The sequence below is a fragment of the Macaca fascicularis genome, chromosome 13, assembly GCF_037993035.2.
Source record: "Macaca fascicularis isolate 582-1 chromosome 13, T2T-MFA8v1.1".
Lineage (NCBI taxonomy): Eukaryota > Metazoa > Chordata > Mammalia > Primates > Cercopithecidae > Macaca > Macaca fascicularis.
The window spans coordinates 84,217,980-84,239,381 of record NC_088387.1 but is presented as its reverse complement, the minus strand read 5'-3'; the positions used below and the strand labels follow the sequence as shown (position 1 = coordinate 84,239,381).

The 21,402-nt window shown below is 38.4% G+C and overlaps 1 protein-coding gene across 10 annotated transcripts in view; it reads left to right on the top strand.

Moving 5' to 3' along the window:
* Nucleotides 1–21,402, top strand: part of RMDN2 (regulator of microtubule dynamics 2) — an 85,720-nt gene that overhangs the window by 9,754 nt on the left and 54,564 nt on the right. For 3 of the 10 annotated variants that reach the window (XM_065527171.1, XM_065527170.1, XM_065527169.2), the window contains exon 3: nt 2,874–2,919. The exons of 6 other annotated variants lie outside the window; for them this stretch is intronic. In XM_065527171.1, coding sequence (XP_065383243.1) covers nt 2,874–2,919 — 46 coding nt within the window. Of the gene's footprint in view, nt 1–2,873; nt 2,920–17,995; nt 18,160–19,099; nt 20,069–21,402 lie in introns of those variants that run through there. One more of the 10 variants, XM_005576099.5, reaches the window with a different exon arrangement.

Sequence of the window (21,402 nt, the reverse complement as noted above, 5' to 3'; positions counted from 1 at the left end):
ATCTGCTAAATTACCATAGAATTGGGAGAAGGGATCTGGAAGGAGGAAACAAAGGATCTAGAGGGAGGTGCTAGGGATAAAAGCATAATTTCATAGATTAAAAAATGTAAATAGTTGATCAGGTCTTTGACATCAGTGCTAGGACTGGAATTGTTTAGCCTCTTTGTAAGTGAACTAGAACAATGACTCTCAATAGTTTTCAAATAGGGCAGAGCCACAAATGATAGCTAAAAAATTTGTGTTCTTGAACAGCAACAAAAAGTTGTTGACTGGTTTTGAAATAGGGAAGGGAACTATTCAGAAGGAATCTAAAATAATCTTAAATCATTTGAAACTGTAACTCAGAAAAGAGACCTAGTACTTATTTATTATGGATGTAGAAAACAGCAGGTTAGTACTCTAATAATAACAAAAATCCCAACATAGCATTGAGCATCATTGAGAGTTATCAAAGACAAACCAGATGGTTATCCTACCTGTACGTAAATCTGTGGTATTTCCTCATCGTGTGTCCTGTGTGCAGTTTTGGCAATTGCATCTTAGAAAAGACCTAATGGAACTAGGGACTAACCAGAGGAGATCCGCTAGACTGAGAGGAAAAATCCAGTTATGCTAAAGGAGTGTAGACCAAAAGGGTGAATGGCCTTCAATCTAAAAAGACACGGGTTAAGTTGAGCATAGGCTTATTCAAGAAGTTCTAAAATTCTAGAAAAAGAGGCAAACTTTGGTAAGTTTAGGATTCATTTAGGACAAGTATAAAGAAGATAATTATGGGACTTAATTTCAAGTAATGGAAGTAATGGTGTAGGCACAGATTTTTTATGTGGGTTCAAGAAGGATTTGTGAAATTTATGAATGACAGTAATGTACAGCTAGTTGAAAAAACTAGACATGTCAAAACTTTAAGACTGATGTCAGGAGAGACATTCCCTCCTCTTGCTTGATCCTAGGTGCCTTTGTTAGCAATAAAACACTAGAGTAGATGCAGTACATCCCCAGTGCCTTGGACTATATTACAGAAAATGGCACTCAGTAAAGAAGGGGAGAAGCTTTTTCCTGTTTAGCTGTCCTTTAGAAAAGTAAACAAAACAAGCAGACAAACAGTTTGGATTCTTTTGAGAAAGGAATAAGATTAAAAAAATTTAGATGTGAAATTTTTCTAAATAAGCATGTAGAAACTAACTTTAAATAAATAAAATATTTTTAAAAAACAAGGTTTTTGTAAAGTATATTTGTGTAAAGAGATTGCCTGTCTTTTTATAATCTCCTGTGGGACTGAAGACTGGCCATGGGGAGATAGAGTCATACCCTCTTTCCCACTTTTAAGGTGGGATGTACTCTTCCTACACAAGTGTCCTTGACAGCAAAAATTAAAACATTAAGTGACAGTTACATGTTCCATATGTAACATTTCTCTTTTACAATAGGTACCTGAAGATTTTTACTTCTTTTCAAAAAATGGATATCAGCCACAATTTTCTGATACTATTTGTTTCACATAAGAAAGGAAAGATATCTAATTCTGTCCTTAGTTGTTGACAAAAACTTGAGTGGAGGACTCATGAAATTTGGGTAGATCAGTTGAACATATTTTCTGTAACCGTTAGAATCTCTTGTGTGCTGTCTCTTAGTACATAAGTATTATTATGGACCTATGCATTTATGCCTTTTCTGGGGCTCAGCTGATTTTCTGCTAGGTATGGTGGTGATGAACAATGCTCAAATTCTCGTAAGGTGGCCCTCAGAGGGGTCTGTTAAGTTTGTGTCTGTGTCCTTTTTAGCACTAGTGTTAACATTTTGGAAAGCATCTTTGCTTCTTGGTAATCACATATTTTTACTTAATTTTTTTTTTTTTTAATTTTTTTGTCACTCCAAGACAGAATCAGCTACTGCTATGGCAGCATCAGTTTCTTTCGATGAGAATAGTATTCGACCCCAAAAGCTGGGTATATGGGGGAGTACTATTTTTAGGGAGGATGGTATCAGAGGCTGGTTGGGTCCCTTTGAGGACATGGTAAAAAATATACTCTTAAGGTCTCTAGTTCACGATGATGTTTTCATTTAAATTTGAGTGATTTCTGAAAACTTTTCAGTTCATTTTATTTTTTAAGCTTCCTACCTCTCTTTGTCATATTTGACTTATGTTGCTTTATCACTCTATGGGTCTAAAACTATTATTTGAATTACAATATTATATGAGGCTTTAGAAACATTTTTTTAAAAAGTTAACTTTTATTCCAGTTGAAAGTAACAAATTCATTATTCTTTCAGTTCACTGTGAGCTTTAGGAAGAATAGATGAGTTTCAAAATTAGACTCAGGGTTGTATAGTGACCATATGGGTCTTTTTTCTTTTTTTCTTGCCCTACGTATTTTCATTTAGTGTCAGGTTCATATGATACCCTCATATAGTATCAACAGAAACAGTACTGATTATTCGAAAAGAAAACAAAACCCCACAAATCCACTCCCAGAATACCATAGTAGCAGGCATAGTATGTATTACCTTAGATAATATTACTTCATAAATAATAGAGAATGATGATGAAAGTAAGACCACAGACACACGTTTTTGAGGTTTTATTTGAAACTCTTAACTTTCACTTTCATGAACCAAAAATATAGAGTGCTTTTTGTTCATTTGTGTTTTTACTCTTACCATTATTTGCTCCTGTCAAGTCAGTTTTAATGTGGAACTTCAGTTGTTAAAAGCATGGAGATAAACAGAGATTCAGAAGCTCATTGTGTGGTGATTTATATGCCTTGCTATTATGGTTGTCTAAATTTGCAAAACAAAGTTATTTTCTACTTCTGATCTTTTAAAAAATGAAACATCACATATGTAATTGAAGTACCCACTCTCCTTTCTCTCAGGGAAATTATCATCTTGAAGTTGGTGTGCATTCTTCCTTTGAAAGTGGTAATGTTTCTCCTGCATATGTGCTTTTATATAAACAAGACATAAATGGTTTTTTTCCTTAAAATTTACATACATGTCATTATATGGCACACACGTTTTGTAACATGCTTTGCAATAAATTTTTTTGTTTTTTTATATCGATATGTATATGCATAAAACTATTTCATTCTTTTTAACTGCTATGCTGCATTCCTTTGAATGAATATACCTTAGTTTATTTCCCTGTTGATGGATGTTTAGGTCATCATGTTTTTGCTCCTTTTTTATTAAGTTCTGGGATACACGTGCAGAATGTGCAGGTTTGTTACATAGGTAGACATGTGCCATGTTGGTTTGCTGCACCCATCAACCCGTCATCTATGTTAGGTATTTGTCCTAAATGCTGCTACCCCTCCCCATACTCCCCACCTGCTAACAGGCCCTGGTGTGTGATGTTCCCCTCCCTGTGTCCATGTGTTCTCATTGTTCAACTCCCACTTAGGAGTGAGAACATGTGGTGTTTGGTTTTCTGTTCCTGTGTTAGTTTGCTGAGAATGATGGTTTCCAGCTTCATCCGTGTCCCTGCAAAGGACATGAACTCATTCTTTTTTATGGCTGCATAGTTTTCTGTAGTGTATATATGCCACATTTCCTTTATCCAGTCTATCATTGATGGGCATTTCGGTTGGTTCCAAGTCTTTGCTATTGTGAATAGTGCTGCAATAAACATGTGTGTGCATGTGTCTTTATAGTAAAATGCTTTATAATCCTTTGGGTATATACCCAGTAATGGGATTGCTGGGTCAAATGGTATTTCTAGTTCTAGATTCTTCAGGACTTGCCACACTGTCTTCCAAAATGGTTAAACTAATTTATACTCCCACCAACAGTGTAAAAGTGTTTCTATTTCTCCACATCTGTTGTTTCCTGACATTTTAATGATCACCATTCTAACTGGTGTGAGATGATATCTCATTGTGGTTTTGATTTGCACTTCTCTGATGAACAGTGATGATGAGCTTTTTTTCATATATTTGTTGGCCACATAAATGTCTTCTTTTGAAAAGTGTCTGTTTATATCCTTTGCCCACTTTTTGATGGGGTTGTTTGCTTTTTTCTTGTAAATTTGTTTAAGTTCCTTGTAGATACTTAATATTAGCCCTTTGTCAGACAGATAGATTGCAAAAATTTTCTCCCATTCTGTAGGGTGCCTGTTCACTCTGATGATACTTTCTTTTGCTGTGCAGGAACTCTTTAGTTTAATTAGATCCCATTTGTCAATTTTGGCTTTTGTTGCAATTGCTTTTGATGTTTTAGTCATGAAATCTTTGCCCATGCCTATGTCCTGAATGGTATTGCCTAGGTTTTCTTCTAGGGTTTTTATGGTTTTTAGGTCTTACACTTAAGTCTTTAATCCAATCCATCTTGAGTTAATTTTTGTATAAGGTGTAAGGAAGGGGTCCAGTTTCAGATTTTTGCATATGGATGGCCAGCCAGTTTTCCCAACACCGTTTATTAAATATGGAATCTTTTCCCCATTGCTGTTTTTGTCAGGTCTGTCAAAGATCAGATGGTTGTAGATATGTGCTGTTACTTCTCAAGCCTCTGTTCTATTCCATTGGTCTATATATCTGTTTTGGTACCAGTACCGTGCTGTTTTGGTTACTGTAGTATACTTTGAAGTCAGGTAGCGTGAGGCCTTCAGCTTGGCTCTTTTTGCTTAGGATCATCTTGGCTATACAGGCTCCTTTTTGGTTCTATGTGAAATTTAAAGTAGTTTTTTTGTAATTCTGTGAAGAAAGTCAATGGTAGCTTGATGGGAATAACATTGAATCTGTAAATTACTTTGAGGAGTGTGGCCATTTTCACGATATTGATTCTTCCTATCCATGAACATGGAATGTTTTCCCATTTGTTTGTGTCCTCTCTTATTTCTTTGAACAGTAGTTTGTAATTCTTGAAGAGGTCCTTCACATCCCTTGTAAGTTGGATTCCTAGGTATTTTATTCCATTTGTAGTAACTATGAATTGGAGTTTGCTTGTTATTTGACTCTCTATTGTTGGTTTATAGGAATGCTTGGGATTTTTGCACAATGATTTTGTATGCTGAGACTTTGCTGAAGTTGCTTATCAGCTTAAGGAGATTTGGGGCTGAGACAATGAGATTTTCTAAATATACAATCATGTCATCTGCAAACAGAGATAATTTGACTTCCTCTCTTCATATTTGAATAACTTTATTTCTTTCTCTTTCCTGATTCCTCTGGCCAGAACTTCCAGTGCTATGTTGAATAGGAGTGGTGAGAGAGGGCATCCTTGTCTTGTGCCAGTTTTCAAAGGAAATACTTGTAGCTTTTGCCCATTCAATATGATATTGGCTGTGGTTTTGTCATAAATAGCTTTTATTATTTTCAGATATGTTCCATCAATACCTAGTTTATTGAGTGTTTTTAGCATGAGGGGGTGTTGAATTTTATTGAAGGCCTTTTCTGTCTCTATTGAGATAATCGTGTGGTTTTTGTTGTTGGTTCTGTTTATGTGATGGATTATGTTTACTGATTTGTGTAGGTTGAACAGCCTTGCATCCCAGGGATGAAGGCAACTTGATCATGGTGGATAAGCTTTTTGATGTGCTTCTGGATTCGGTTTGCCAGTATTTTATTGAGGATTTTTGCATCAATCTTCCTCAGGGATATTGGCCTGAAATTTTCTTTTTTTCTTGTTGTGTCTCTGCCAGGTTTTGGTATCAGGATGATGCTGGCCTCATAAAATGAGTTAGGGAGGAGTCCCTCTTTTTCTCTTGTTTGGAATAGTTTCAGAAGGAATGGTACCAGCTCCACTTTGTGCCTCTGGTAGAATTCAACTGTGAATCTATCTGAACCTGGGCTTTTTATGGTTGGTAGGCTATTAATTACTGCCTCAATTTCAGAACTTGTTATTGGTCTATTCAGGGATTTGACTTCTTCCTGGTTTAGTCTTGGGAGGGTGTGTGTGTCCAGGAATTTATCCATTTCTTGTGGATTTTCTAGTTTATTTGCATAGAGGTGTTTATAGTATTCTCTGATGGTAGTTTGTATTTCTGTGGAATCAGTGGTGATCTCCCCTTTATCACTTTTTATGGTGTCTATTTGATTCTTCTCTTTTTTCTTCTTTATTAATCTGGCTAGTGGTCTATCTATTTCTTAATCTTTTCAAAACACCAGCTCCTGGATTCACTGATTTTTTGAAGATTTTTTTTATCTCTATCTCCTTCAGTTCCGCTCTAATCTTAGTTATTTCTCATCTTCTGCTGGGTTTTGAGTTTGTATGCTCTTGCTGCTCTAGTTCTTTTAATTGTGATGTTAGGGTGTCAATTTTAGATCTTTCCTGCTTTCTCCTGTGAGCCTTTAGTGCTATAAATTTCACTCTAAACACGGCTTTAGTTGTGTCCCAGAGATTCTGGTACGTTGCATTTTTGTTCTCATTGGTTTCAAAGAACTTATTTATTTCTGCCTTAATTTTGTTATTTACCCAGTAGTCATTCAGGAGCACATTTTTCCATTTCCATGTAGTTGTGTAGTTCTGAGTGAGTTTCTTAACCTTGAGTTCTAATTTGATTGCACTGTGGTCTGAGAGACTGTTTGGTATGGTTTCCATTCTTTTGCATTTGCTGAGGAGTCTTTTACTTCCAATTATGTGGTTGATTTTAGAATAAGTGCTATATGGTGCTGAGTAGAATGTATATTCTGTTGATTTGGGGTGGAGAGTTCTGTAGATGTCTATTAGGTCCACTTGGTTCAGAGCTGAGTTCAAGTCCTGAATATCCTTGTTAATTTTCTGTCTCATTGATCTGTCTAATATTGACAGTGGGGTGTTAAATTCTGCCACTGTTATTGTGTGGGAGTCTAAGTCTCTTTGTATGTCTCTAAGAAATTGCGGTGCTTTTGTATTGGGTGCATATATATTTAGGATAGTGAGCTCTTCTTGTTGAATTGATCCCTTGACCATTATGTAGTGCCCTTCTTTGTCTTTTTTGATGTATGTTGGTTTAAAGTCTGTTTTATCAGAGACTGGTACTGTAAACCCTGCTTTATTTGCTTTCTATTTGCTTTATAAATCTTCCATCCCTTTATTTTGAGCCTATGAGTGTCTTTGCATGTGAGATGGGTCTCCTGAATACAGCACACCAATGGGTCTTGACTCTTTATCCAGTTTCCAGTCTGTGTCTTTTGATTGGGGCATTTAGCCCATTTACATTTAAGGTTAATATTGTTATGTGTGAATTTGATCCTGTCCTTATGATGCTAGCTGGCATCATAAGTTGATGCCCATTAGTTGATGCAGTTTCTTCATAGTGTGGATGGTCTTTACATTTTAGTGTGTTTTTGCCATTTCTGGTACTGGTTTTTCCTTTCCATATTTAGTGCTTCCTTCAGAAGCTCTTGTAAGGAGGCTTGATGGTGACAAAATCCCTCAGCATTTGCTTGTCTATAAAGGATTTTATTTCTCCTTCACTTATGAAGCTTAATTTGGCTCGATATGAAGTTCTGGATTGAAAATTCTTTTCTTTAAGAATGTTAAATATTGACCCCCACTCTCTTCTGGCTTGTAGAGTTTCTGCAGAGAGATCTCCTGTTAGTCTGGTGGGCTTCCCTTTGTGGGTACCTCGACCTTTCTCTCTGGCTGTCCTTAATATTTTTTCCTTCATTTCAACCATGGTGAATCTGACAATTATGTGTTTTGGGGTTTCTCTTCTTCAGGAATATCTTTGTGGTGTTCTCCATATTTCCTGAATTTGAATGTTGGCCTGTCTTGCTATGTTGGGGAAGTTCTCCTGGATAGTATCCTGAAGTGTGTTTTCCAACTTGGTTCCATTTTCCCTGTCACTTTCAGGTACACCTGAGTGTAGGTTTGGTCTTTTCACATAGTCTCATATTTCTTGGAGGCTTTGTTCATTCCTTTTCATTCTTTTTTTCTCTAATATTATCTTCACGCTTTATTTCATTAAGTTGATCTTCAATCTCTTATATCCTTTCTTCCGGTTGATCAGTTTGGCTTTTGATACTTGTGTATGTTTCATGAAGTTCTTGTGCTATGTTTTTCAGCTCCATCAGGTCATGCATGGTCATTTATGTTCTTCTCTAAACTTGTTATTCTTGTTAGCAATTTCTCTAACCTTTTATCAAGGTTTCCTTGCATTGGGTTAGAGCTTGTTCCTTTAGTTCAGAGGAGTTTGTTATTACCCACCATCTGAAGCCTACTTCTGTCAATTCATCAGACTCATTCTCTGTCCAGTTTTGTTCTCTTGCTGGCGAGGAGTTGTGATCCTTAGGGGGAGAAGAGGCATTCTGTTTTTTGGAATTTTCAGCCTTTTGGCACTGGTTTTCCTCATCTTTGTGTATTTATTTACCTTTGTTCTTTGTTGTTGGTGACCTTCTGATGGAGTTTTTGCGTGGTCTTCCTTTTTGTTGATGTTGATGCTATTGCTTTCTGTTTGTTAGTTTGCCTTCTAACAGTTAGGCCCCTCTTCTGCAGCTCTGTTGGAGTTTGCTGGGAGTCCACTCCAGACCCTGTTTGCCTGGGTATCACCAGTGGAGGCTGCAGAACAGCAAAGATTGCTGCCTGCTCCTTCCTCTAGAAGCTTCGTCCCAGATGGGCAGCTGCCAGATGCCAACTGGAGCTCTCCTGTGTGAGATGTCTGTTGACCCCTGCTGGGAGGTGTCTCCCAGTCAGGAGTCACAGGGATCAGGGACCTACTTGAGGAGGCAGCCTGTCCCTTAGCAGAATTTGAGCCCTGTGCTGGGAGATCCACTGCTCTCTTTAGAGCTGGCAGGCAGGAATATTTAAGTCTGCTGAAGCTGCGTCCACAGCGGCCCCTTCCCCCAGGTGCTCTGTCTCAGGGAAATGGGAGTTTTATGTGTAAGCGGCAGACTGAGGCTACTGCCTTTCTTTCGGAGATGCCCTGCCCAGAGAGGAGGAATCTAGAAAGGCAATCTGGCTACAGCTGCTTTGCAGTGCTGCAGTGGGCTCTACTCAGTCTGAACTTCCTGGTGGCTTTGTTTACACCATGTGGGGAAAACTGCCTACTCAAGCCTCAGTAAGGTGGACACCCCTTCCCCCACCATGCTGGGGCATCCCAGGTAGACTTCAGACTGCTGTGCTGTCAGCGAGAGTTTCCAGCCAGTGGATCTTAGCTTGCTGGACTCTGTGGGGGTGGGATCCGCTGAGCTAGGCCACTTGGCTCCCTGGCTTCAGCCCCCTTTCCAGGGGAGTGAATGGTTCTGTCTCACTGGTGTTCCAGGTGCCACTGGGGTACAAAAAAAAATAAAAAATCCTGCAGCTAGCTTGGTATCTTCCCAAACAGTCACTCAGTTTTGTGCTTGAAACCCTGGGCCCTTGTGGCACAGGTACTGGAGGGAATCTCCTCGTCTGTGGGTTGTGAAGACCATGGGAAAAGTGTAGTATGTGGGCCGGATATCTCTGTCCCTCACGGCAAGTCCCTCACAGCTCCCCTTGGCTAGGGGAGGGAGTTCTCTGGCCCCTTGCACTTCCCGGGTGAGGCGAAACCCCACCCAGCTTCACCTCACCCTCCATAGGCTGCACCCACTGTCTAACCTGTCCCAGTGAGATGCACCAGGTACCTCAGTTGGAAATGCAGAAATCGCCCACCTTCTGCATTGGTCTCGCTGGATGCTGCAGACCAGAGCTGTGTCTATTTGGCCATCTTACCCGGGAATCCTCATGTGTTTGCTCTTGTAAACAATTCTTTATTGAACACCTTCCTTCATAGTTCCTTAGGCATATGTGGAAGAATTTCTTGAAAGTATACATTTGAAGTCTATATAATAGACTATGTTATTATTATATATTACTAAATTATTCCGTAAAGTATACCAAGTTACTATCCTGTGAGCAGTATATGAGAATTCTTATCTTCCCATACAAATTTTTATATTGTCAGACTTTTTAATTTTAGCCAACCTGATGAAGATGAAATCGTAACTAATTATTTTTCAATTTGTATTTCCCTGAACACCAGTAAGATCGAACTTTTCTTCATTCATTTGCCATTTAGTCCTCTTCTATGAATTTCTTTTAAAAAAAAGAAAAGTTAACATTAACAATTGAAGTCCCCACATTCATTCAGTGTGAGTGTCTACTCTGTGACAGACGCTGTCTGGACCCTGGAGATCTAGCAGGAACAAAGCAAAGTCTCACAAGTAAAACAGATTTTTTAAAAGAATATCTAGCAAGATGTTTAAGAGTGATGCTTTTGGTCTTTTAGGGTTCTATTAACTAGAACCCTAAAGGCCAAGAAAAAAGCAATAAGTGCGAAGCACCTTTCCATCCTGCAGCCAGATGGTAGACCTTCCTGGGCAGGACTTGCTAGGAGATTGAAGCCACTGCCAGCATGAGCAGCCAGCCATCCACGTGCCACCCATGAAAGGAACTGCTAAAGGCTGAGTGCAGCATTTCTCCCTGGAAAGTTGTTCACATTTTGGGGATCCCACTAGTATAGTGGGTATATACCAGCTTTCATAAGAAGCTTTTATAAGAAGCTGGATGCTGTGGGAACGGATGCCATTGCTCAAGCACAATGTGTAGCATGGGAAGAGAGAAGAGAATGGAGTACAGAGCTTTCTGGAACCAGTACTGAAGGAGTGGATAGAGGTGGATAAGCCTGCAAAAGAAGACGGATGACTGGTCAAAGCAGTGAGCAGGGAACCAGAGGACAAAGTTGTCACAGAAACCAAGAGAGGGCAAGATTTCCAGAATAGTGGTAAAAAGTCACAGGTTTTAGAATCATTCTGACCCAAGCAAGAATCCTGGTTCAGCCTTTAACTAGCCGTGTAACTTCACTTCTCCAAACCTCAATTTATTTATCTTAAAATGTGGTTAATAATGCATGTCTCATGTTGTTTTAGATGCTAATGAAAGTTGAGATAATAAAGTTGCTTTGCACTATATCTAAAATCTTTTTTAAAATGAATTGTTTTATAATTAGAAGGAAATGATCAGATGTATTAAATGTACTAGAACAGGAGTTGGCAAACTTTTTCTGTAAGAATTTTAGGCTGTATATTTCACGAATCCTTCATTGCGCTCCATTCTATTATATATGCATTTTTCATGTTAAACTGCAGTTAAACTCTTCCTCTATCCTTCTAAATTAACTTTGCGAAGTTGGAGTGTAGTCTTTTCCCCCTTAGGCTATGCATTAATTGAGGTTTTCTTTTCACCATGACTTTATAATGTCTAGTATACAATATTTCTACTCCCCATATCTTTGCTCTGCACAGTCACCTTGCCCTTCCCGCTACCAACTAAGAAAAAAAGATGGTCATATGGTCATGCCAACAGGTGAAGTGTATAAGGTGTCTGTGTATTATGTGTAGCTTCAGAGTTAAATTGAAATTGCCAGGCACAGGTTTAGTCTTGTCATTTTGTTTACACATAGGGGAAAACAATTCTGTTTATTAAACATTTTGTGTAACTGCACCACCCAAGTTCTGCCAAGCTGAAAACTTGGACCTTTTCTATGTAGTGACTTTTTAGTTTTAGTTTTCATAACCTGGAGATGAGGCTGTTGTTTTTTCATGATGTATGTAGTGTCTCATAACTGGAGTTTGCTTTGGTTTTATAGTATCTGTACTCCTTGGATTTTTCAAGAGTTATTTTGTAAACAGATGATGTATTTCTCATTGAAAACACAATTTAAAAAAACAGCCAATCTTAAAAAAAAAAAAAAAAAGAATTTTAGGCTCTGAGGACCACACAGCCTCCATCTCAAAACTCTGCCATTGTAGTGTGAAAGCAGCCATAGGCAGTATGGGTATGGCTGCATTCCAATAAAACTTTATTTACAAAAATAGAGGGCTGGTAGATTAGGCCCACAGGGTGTAGTTTGCCAACCTCTGAACTAGAAAAATACATTTAACAGTAGCCTTTCACTTCTAATGTGTTTGGTCAAGTAAAATAGGGACTGAACTGTGTTTGCTGGATTTGAGACTTAGGAGGTCACTTATTGAGAAGCTTTGCAGGAGAAGTTGGTGGATAGTGATAAGTACAGAAACCTGATCTAGGCCTGGACAAATGAAAGAGAGGTAAAGATGTGGACACCAGAAGGGTGGACGCTTATTTCAAGGAACTTGACTTTAGATGAAAGGAGGATGTGTAATTAAGAAGGGGTATCACGTTCAGAGAACATGTATTTTGTGTTTTCACCTGAGAGATACTTGAGCATATTTATGGGCCACAGGGAAGAAGCCAATACAGAGGGCAAGAGTTAAGATGCAGGAAAAGGGCCTTTTAAAAAAATATCAAAAATAAAACAAAGGAAATAACCTATGAAACAAAGTGTCACCTGACCTTTTTAGCAGCAGTACACCTTAGGTATTGGGATAGCATGTCGAAGAAAGAATAGTGTCACTTGCCGACTCTAGGGAAGCTTTATTAAGCTCAAGATAGTATCTGGTAACATGGAAACTGACAATATAAAGTAGCATTGCTGCCCCTAGTAAAGGAGTAAGTACTAGCTTGGAAAAGGTTAAGCTCTTCTCTACATTTTGTCATCTTCCTAATCAATGTCCCTGTTGCCATTAAATCTATAAATATAATAACCAATAAATTCTTAAGAAAGACGGAAAGAACACATTTGCAGATTCATTCATTTCTAAAACAAATGTTTTCTGAGCAGCCACTATGAGCTACACACTTGTAGATGAGTACAGTGGTAACAAAGCCCTTGCACTCTTAGAGCTTATATGCTATTGGCCATGGATTCCAATTTGGACACATTTGTCTTCAGAAGCCTCATCTAGTGATCTTCCTGTGCCTTCTTCAAAACTTGAAGTGTCCAACATCCATCCACTGTACCAGCACATCTACAAATGAATCTGGGTACCCCAATACCTTGACACCAAGAGTAATACTTAGATTTCTACAAGTCTCTAATGCTTAGTACATTTGATACAATATATACAAAATAATTCTACATGTTATATAAGGGGGGAAAAAAGACCCCAGTTCTGTGACTACACAGATATTACAGAAGAAAATGGAAGTCAACTCCATCAATAATTTTTTCCACATCCTATCCTAAATGTCTTATATTCATTATCTCATATAATATACACATTAACTCTGAAGTTTTAGACACAAGGCAGTGGAGTCTGGGAAAGATTAGGCAACTCACTGGTAAGGGATAGAGTCTGTACACTTTACCACTCTGCTGCACTGCCTCTTGCCTTACTCATCCCCACTTAAGAAAGTACACAGTGTCAGAATGCTCTAAAAACAGTATCCTAGGGGATAAAGGGAAGGGGGATAAGGTGAAGGTGTATGTGAAATACCTGCTGAATTCAGACTTCACCTCTCAAGGTGAATACCCATGTATGAAACTCACCTCAATTCCATTTGAATACCTTTTTAAGCCTAACCTGACTAAGAAGGAACAGGTGGGTTCAACCTACTGTATTTCATTAATTCTAAGATGAACATTTTTAACATTTTAAGTCTCGTAAATGGAGACGTTTCTTACCGTCAATTAATAGCATTATAGAACTGAATCATAATTTTATTGGCAACTTTTTTTTCATTCTTACAATTGATGGTGTTTCTGACTCTATGAAATAGAAGGTAGATACCTTGGCTGGGCGCGGTGGCTCACGCCTGTAATCCCAGCACTTTGGGAGGCCGAGGTGGGCAGATCATGAGGTCAGGAGATCGAGACCATCCTGGCGAACACGGTGAAACCCTGTCTCTACTAAAAATACAAAAAAATTAGCCGGGCGTGATGGTGGACACTTGTGGTCCCAGCTGCTTGGGAGGCTGAGGCAGGAGAATGGTGTGAGCCTGGGAGGTGGAGGTTGCAGTGCGCCAAGATCGCACCACTGCACTCCAGCCTGGGCAACAGAGCGAGATTCCGTCTCAAAAAAAAATAAAATAAGAAAGAAAGTAGATACCTTTGTGGGTGTAGGGGTTGGAAGTTGAAAGAGTTCCTGCCTTATAACTAGTTTTTTCAGGGAGGGTGGACTGTAGGCCATCTGCTAGGGTGGAGGTGAATGGACACTGACACATTTGAGGAAGAAGAGTGAGATGCTTTATTTTTCTCTTCCCTATACTATCCCTCTCCTGTCCTCTATCAGTTTCCATGTCTTAGGACTTTGACCTCCTTAAGAATCTGCACTAATGTGTTTACTGTGGTGTTCCCAGTGCTTAGCACAGTTTATCATCCAGCACATGATAAATTATCATGAAGTATTTGTATTAATGATGAATGAACACGTGAAGGAAGAAAGTTTGGAAGAGCAGGTGTGGAGAGTAGAAGAGGGAATTAACTAGAAACTTTCATAAGGATTACCCAGGAGGTGGTTTCCCCACTTGAGATTCAAGACTACGTACCAGTCTTCACTGTTGGTTGATTCTGTTTTTCAATAGTTATTGCCATTTCATATATGAGAGTAAGAACCCTGGTGGTTGAGTTGATTCAGATTTGGGGATTTTTAGGGTGAGCTTGATAGAGAGGCAAAAGGCGGAGGATGTGGAGAGTATAGAGAAGAAAACAAATTGTCTAATGTTGCTAGAATGCAGATGTACTTGTTGGCCTAGAATACATACTTTTTGTTTTCATTGTTTCAAAACTACTTCCAGCTTGTTTTTGCATCATTTCAAACCCTTGATTGTGTCGTGTTCTATATTCTTGACTAGAATGCTTTTAGTAACTACTGTCTAGTGAATTTATTTTATTTTTTGAAATTATTTTTTTAATTTTGATTTTTGTAGATTTAGAGAATAAAAATACAGTTCTGTTACATGGCTGTTTTGCAAAGTATGAGCTTTTAGTGTAACTATCACCCAAATAGTGTACATTGTACCCGTTAGGTAATTTCTCATCCCTTACCTCCTCCCACCCTCCCACCTTTAGAAGTGTCCGCTGTCTGTTATTCCATGCTCAATGTCCATGTGTACACATTATTTAGTTCCCTCTTATGAATGAGAATATGTGGTATTTGACTTTCTGTTTCTGAGTTATTCAGTGAATTTTAATAACCTTCTTTCTCTCAAAAGAAAATAATATATGGATGAGAAAATTCTGAAAGTAGAATTTCTATAAAATAGAAATAACCAATATTTGTGCTATATTCATAAAAAAGCCATACTTTTTCTGCCTCGCAAGTCACATACAGACAGCTGTGTCATCTTGGTAACCAACTACAAACAGGGAACTTATGTGGATAGAGTGTAATGTTGTAGTGAAAGGAAATACAAAAGTTTACCTGGTGCTAATTTAAAAATGAACATTACTGTTACTGTCCACAATCAGGCACATTTGATAAACTATTTATAAAAACAACTAAATTAATGTAATGAATTGAATAGTTTGTATTATTATTATTGAAGAATAATACTACACTCAGATCAGCTACAGATGTACATTTTTCAATAGCTGAATTTAGAGTACTTCACAATATTTGTTTTGAATAATGTGGAAAAACTTACATTTGTCAATTCAAGTTAATTCAATTTTTAGTTTGGGGCTTGTTCTTTGTGTTAAGGTTTCAGTCCCAGTCAGGGCTCTTCCCTTGTGCCTCCAACTTCTCCCCATGTGTAATATAGATTCTCTGAAGAGACTTGTCATCTAGGTTCCAGGAGGGGGACATTCAGCCCTGATATTGTTCACTGTCTTTTCTAGACCCCAGCTTAGATAGGCAGCTGCTATGAGGTACCTCCAAAGATGCTTCTGCCTTGACTCTGGGGGTCGTCAGTGACCCATATGTTCTGGAACAGAGCTACTCAAACTGTGGTCTGTGGACCAGCAACATCAGCATCCCATCTTGCCTGTGGGAGTGTGGGAAATGCACATTCTCAGGACATACCTCCGACCTAGCGAATCAGAATGTCTGGGAGCAGTGCTCAGGAATCTGCATTTTAACAAGCTCTGTGGATGACTCTTACACACCCTAACATTTGAGAAGCTTTATTCTAAAAGATTTTCTAATATCCACCTGAGCAATCATGATGAACTTTTCATTTTAATGAGTGGTAATTGTGGTTAGAGATAAACAAAAGGTTCATTGGGCATAGTGAGTATAATGATGGAATATTGACCTTGGTGAGAATAGAGTGGCTGTTGTAGAAAAGGAGGAGGGTTGGGTGGCCATAGGGCATGATAAAAGCAGAAGGTACTTGGGGTCATGGAATTGATAATAAAGAGAATTGGGAATGAATTGAAGGATGAACATGTTTTAGATGCTTGTCATTATAAGGGGTTACTATTTGCTTTTGGGCTAAGTCTAATTTTGGTTCTCTTAAAAATAAGCCAAAAGGAGGCAATTTGCAGACATTTAGAGGGTTAGGTAAGTTCTTCATGTAGAACAATATTAAACAGCTTCTAGATATTACCTGTACTGGTATGATATTTCTTTTCTGATGTCTGAGCAGATCTAGATCTTCTTCCTCATCCTCCAAATGCACCACACCCAAACACCTTTTTTTTGTGTCTGGATAATCATAGATTTGCTTGAATAGGGTCGGGGGAGTGATCTGACCTCTTTATTACCTCCACTGAGCAGCAGTGATTAACAATGTTGAGATTTAGTTACAAATAATTATTTCCTTTGGGGTAGCTCAGTGAGCAGATGCTTCTTTTAGAGGCCATTGGTGGGAGTGTTAAACAACAAGCTGGCCCAATTTTTCAAAGAAAAATTTCTTATAGAAACTTTATAAGCATTACATATTCTGTTCTTGCAATGTGCAGAAGAGATCCTTTTGGAAAATGGCAATCAGACCTTAGTGTGGCTTAGGAACAAAAGACAGTAATCTCACAAGCGAGGGAAAATTTAATAGATTGCTACAGAGACAGACAGTCCTCCTTGGGCTTCTGGTGCTCCCAGACATCTTGCTACATGAGCCACGCATGTAAGGCCCTGGTCATTCTTTATGTGGGCCATTTTTCAGGGTTGTGGTGAGCAACCCTGAAGAATGAGTTACTGTTTCCCTTCAGGACCAAGAGCAGGTTTAGCAGGTTTGCTTACTACTTACTGTAGAAGTGGTAGATCATTTAAGCTCAGCCTTCTTTCCTGTAACACAATCCACTGTGAATGCAAGTGTCCTTGGGCCCTCTGCATTGCCCCTGTGGCAATGTGGGACCCAGGAAAACCAATATAAATGTCCTGGTGATCATGCTGCTTTGCTGTGCTGTAAGTAACGTAAGTCTTCTGTCTCTAACCCAGGAATCTCATGTCTTCTGCCGGCATCCATGAAACAGTAAGAGATTAATTTATTAGTTTGTATGTAAACTAAAATCAAATTACAAATCCGATCATCGTATGTTGAACATTAGAGAGAGCTTTGGGTCTCTTAAAAGGAATTTGTTCAAGGGTTTTCTGAGTAGGGTGTTAGGAAGGGAGCAAAGGCTAGAGGCAGTAGTAGTATTTAGGATCAGGAGATTGCACAGTAAATGAAAGTATTTGAGGGGGTGTTTCATGTCATAGGTAGTTATACAAATACACATATACCTGTTATGGGGACAGTAACCCAAATTGGTTTGGATAAGAAAGGATAGTGTTTCTTTTCTAATAACTCTGTTAACCTTGCCTTTAGGTGAGTATCAGTTGTTCTGAGGAGTAATAGTGGCACAGCATATCCCCGTAATCTGTACAAATGGCCCAAGCAGTCAGATGGCATACTTTACTGCTAAGGTGGATGAGGCTTGTTTCATTTGTGGGGGCAAGGACATGTGCTACTTATTAAACTTTTTTTTCCCTTCTCAATGTATCTTTAGGCCAAAGTCTCTAACAGTTGCTTTTCCGTATCACTGAAGGATGCAAAAATCTGGGGTAAAGAATGTTCAAGTGAAAGAAGAAGGAGTTAGTAGGACAGGGATGTAGAAGGCAGCTGGTGAGAGAGATGGTCCAAGGTAAAGGATTGTGCAGGTGTCATATATGTTATTGTCCTCATCCAGCTGTTTTCCCACCCCTGGATTTGTTGGATAACTCCTTGAACAGTGAAGGTAGAAACACATTCCACAGCCATGTGAATTCCAACTTCTGAGAAAGCTGAGCTACAGAACAGTTCTAATATAAACTGATGTAATGAGATTCTAGAGTCAGCTGTCATCACATTCTGTGTTGTTACCATGTTAACTCCATATGCAGCTTGAGCATTCAGTCTTCTGACCTGTTCCACCTACACAGGGCATTTTATGGCTTAAAGATGATGGCCTAGAAGGGAGGGGAGAGACTTACTTTGGATTAAATTCAAAATGGGAAAATGCTTAAGGTAAGCCTTAGAAAAAAACTTCAGCATATGCTAAAGGAACATTGAAAATATTCATAAACCAACCTTTAGTGCTTCCTTTAGTTTCCCATAATAACTGGATATCCTGGACTGTCCGGATATTTACTTGAATCATTATCCCCAGAGAGATTCTGCTTCATCCATGGTTAATATTTTAAAATACAATTAGTCAACAGAATATAAGTTTATTCTCCTTAACTCCTTTAAATACAGTAGTTTAGTAGTCTCAAACAGATATTGTGGTTTATTACTTTTTTTTTTTTTTTTTGAGAAGGAGTCTCACTTGTCACCCAGGCTGGAGTGCAGTGGTGCGATCTCGGCTCACTGCAACCTCCGACTTCTGGGTTGACGCCATTCTCCCGCCTCAGCCTCCCGAGTAGCTGGGACTACAGGCGCCCACCACCACGCCCGACCAATTTTTTAATATTTTTAGTAGAGACGGTGTTTCACTGTGTTAGCCAGGATGGTCTCGATCTCCTGACCTTGTGATCCACCCGCCTCAGCCTCCCAAAGTGCTAGGATTAGAGCCCTGAGCCACTGAGCCCGGCCTGGTTTATTATTTTTAAAACCAGTTCTGTCTTTTCCTTTGGGAATCTTTTTGTTCTGGTATCCTGGCATATGCTTCCCCTGATCTTTCTGCCTGCTTCCCTGATTTTATCAACTTCTCTTCCCAAGGTTTAATAGAGTGGGTAGGTACTATGTAGGCAGAAATAAGCTTTTAGACTCGTGTATTCTTTTGAGTACATCTGTGTGACCATTAACTTCAGCTCCCCTATTCTTATTCCCTGCTGTTTCTGTCTTGGTATGGAAACAGTACCAGCTGGTAGACACCAAAATGTGGATATTATCCTTCAGGAGGCTTGGCAGGTCTCCACTCTGCTCCCTATTTTTTTTTCCTCATTTGACCCTTTTCTCACTCTAGCTGCTGTAAAGAGGACCAGAGCTTCCAGCGATGTTCTCCAGAAGATCAAGTTACTACAGACGCCCAGCATCGTGGAGCCTCTTCTATTTCACAACCAAATATATCTCTTGGTCATAAAACGTCTTATTCCCCTATAACACGTAAAGTCAGTTCAGCCAAAGCAAGTAGAAGGTTATTATCTCTATCAAGTCCATCTTTCTCTGAAAGAAGATGTTCTCTATTTGTTGGATTTCAAAACAGAAATGCTTCCTCATACCGTCAACAAAGTAGAGCTAACTTTGATTCTGAAGAAGACACAAGCTTCACTGATTTAAAATCTTCCTCAGACCATTTTGGTAGCTTTATGTCCTGCAGGAGACGTTTCTCATCCCGTAAACTAAGTATAGTTTCCTATTACAAGAGTGCCAATTTTTTTGATCCTCAAGCAAGTGGCCAGAATGTGTTTAATCTAAAAGAAATCGAAATCTTTTCTAAAACCTCAAATAATACTGATGCTAAAAAACATATAACCATCTCTGCTCCTGAATATAACACTAAAAATTTTAAGAATTTTGAAACAAACACTACTTCTCCAGCCTTTGGGAACACTATTGATACAGCCTCCTATCAACAAAGCACATCATCCTTCTTTTCTCTTGCAAATGATGTTTCCTCTCCCGATCAACAAAATGGAATTGCCACTGATATTCAACAAAGGGGCCAATTATGTCAAGATTTAAAAGATTTCCTTCATCCTGGTACTGAAAGTTACAGCACAGATCGTTCTGCAATCACGATTCAACAGCATCCCTCTCAAAGTGGAACTTTCCCATTCCTCCATAAAGCTGGATTTTCTTCATCTTATAAAAATTCTGGTTGCTTTATCCCATTTCAAAACGAAGTAACTTCAGGCCCATCTGAAGATGAAGACTTTGCTGTCTTGTTTCAAGATGAAGACAGATCTTCGCCTATTGAAATTCCTAAAATAAGGTCACCTCAGACTTTACCCTGTCTTAGAAGGGCACCTCAAATAGTTTTCCCACCAGTCACTTTCATAGTCTGTAGAATTCATTTCTCATAACTCCCCTTTCCTCACCAAGCTTCACTGCATTTTCTGAAAAAGATTCCTACATTGCAGTATAAATTTAATTGCTGTACTTTTGAAAGTTAGTTTATTGATGTTATTGGAGTATGGAAGTCAAAGATGATTTTGTTTCAAGTTTTTTTCAGATTTACTGCTTAAAGATGGGCTAATCTCAGATTTCTGAGTGACTGTTGTAATACTTTTGTGGTCTAAAAATAACATCAAGCCTTGGTGTATGGACCTTCTAAAAGTAATACATTCTTTGAGAGTTTAGTATCCCCTTTTATCATACTCTAATCGTTAGGAACAGTATTCTTACATAATCTCTAGAGTTATATTCATCAGTACACACATTTTCATATATATCAGCCTTGCTAGCTATATTTCTCGTGCCCGATGTTCCACTGACAGATGATGTTTTTATTAACACAAGAATCAAATTAGAAGTTAAAAATGTTTAGCAGAATATGTAGAATATTTCGTAACCAGATATTTTAACTAAGTAATTTTAATACACATTCATGTCTGTGCAAATCTGGGCATTCAAGGAATTCTGAAATCAGGAAAAAGTATGTATATTAGTCTCCCAAAATTTTATTTTTAAAAATGAATGTTTTTCATTTTTTTACCGTCGTATTGAACAAAGACTATTATAAAGCATTTATCAAAGTAGCTAATGAATGAAAATGTGTGTAAGCAATTGAAAACATTTAAGTTCAGATTTTATAGAGGAAAGGAATTTGCATTATTTCTAATTATCCTAATAAAATATCCCCCAAATTTGTATCATGGGGCTAAGGTGTTATTTTTACTTTTGTGGTTTTCTCTTCTTCTTAGCATGTGTCTTAAAAAATGGTCTTTTGATTTTAATGTTTAAAAATTGTGATAAATACAAAATTTACCATCTTAACCATTTTAAAATGTGTGTTTCAGTGACATTAAGTACATTCACATTGTTGTACAGCCATCACCACCATCCGTTTCCACAACTCTTTTCATCTTGCAAAACTGAAACTCTCCACCCATTAGATAAGAACTCTGTACTCCGCTCTCTCCCTAGCCCTTGTCAACCACCACTCTACTTTATATATATGATTTGGCTACTCCAAGTACCTCATATAAGGGGAATCATATGGTATTTTGTGACCAGCTTATTTCGCTTAGCATAGTGTATAATGTCCTCAAGGTTCATCCGTGTTTTAGCATATGTCAGAATGTCCTTCCTTTTTAAGGCTGAATA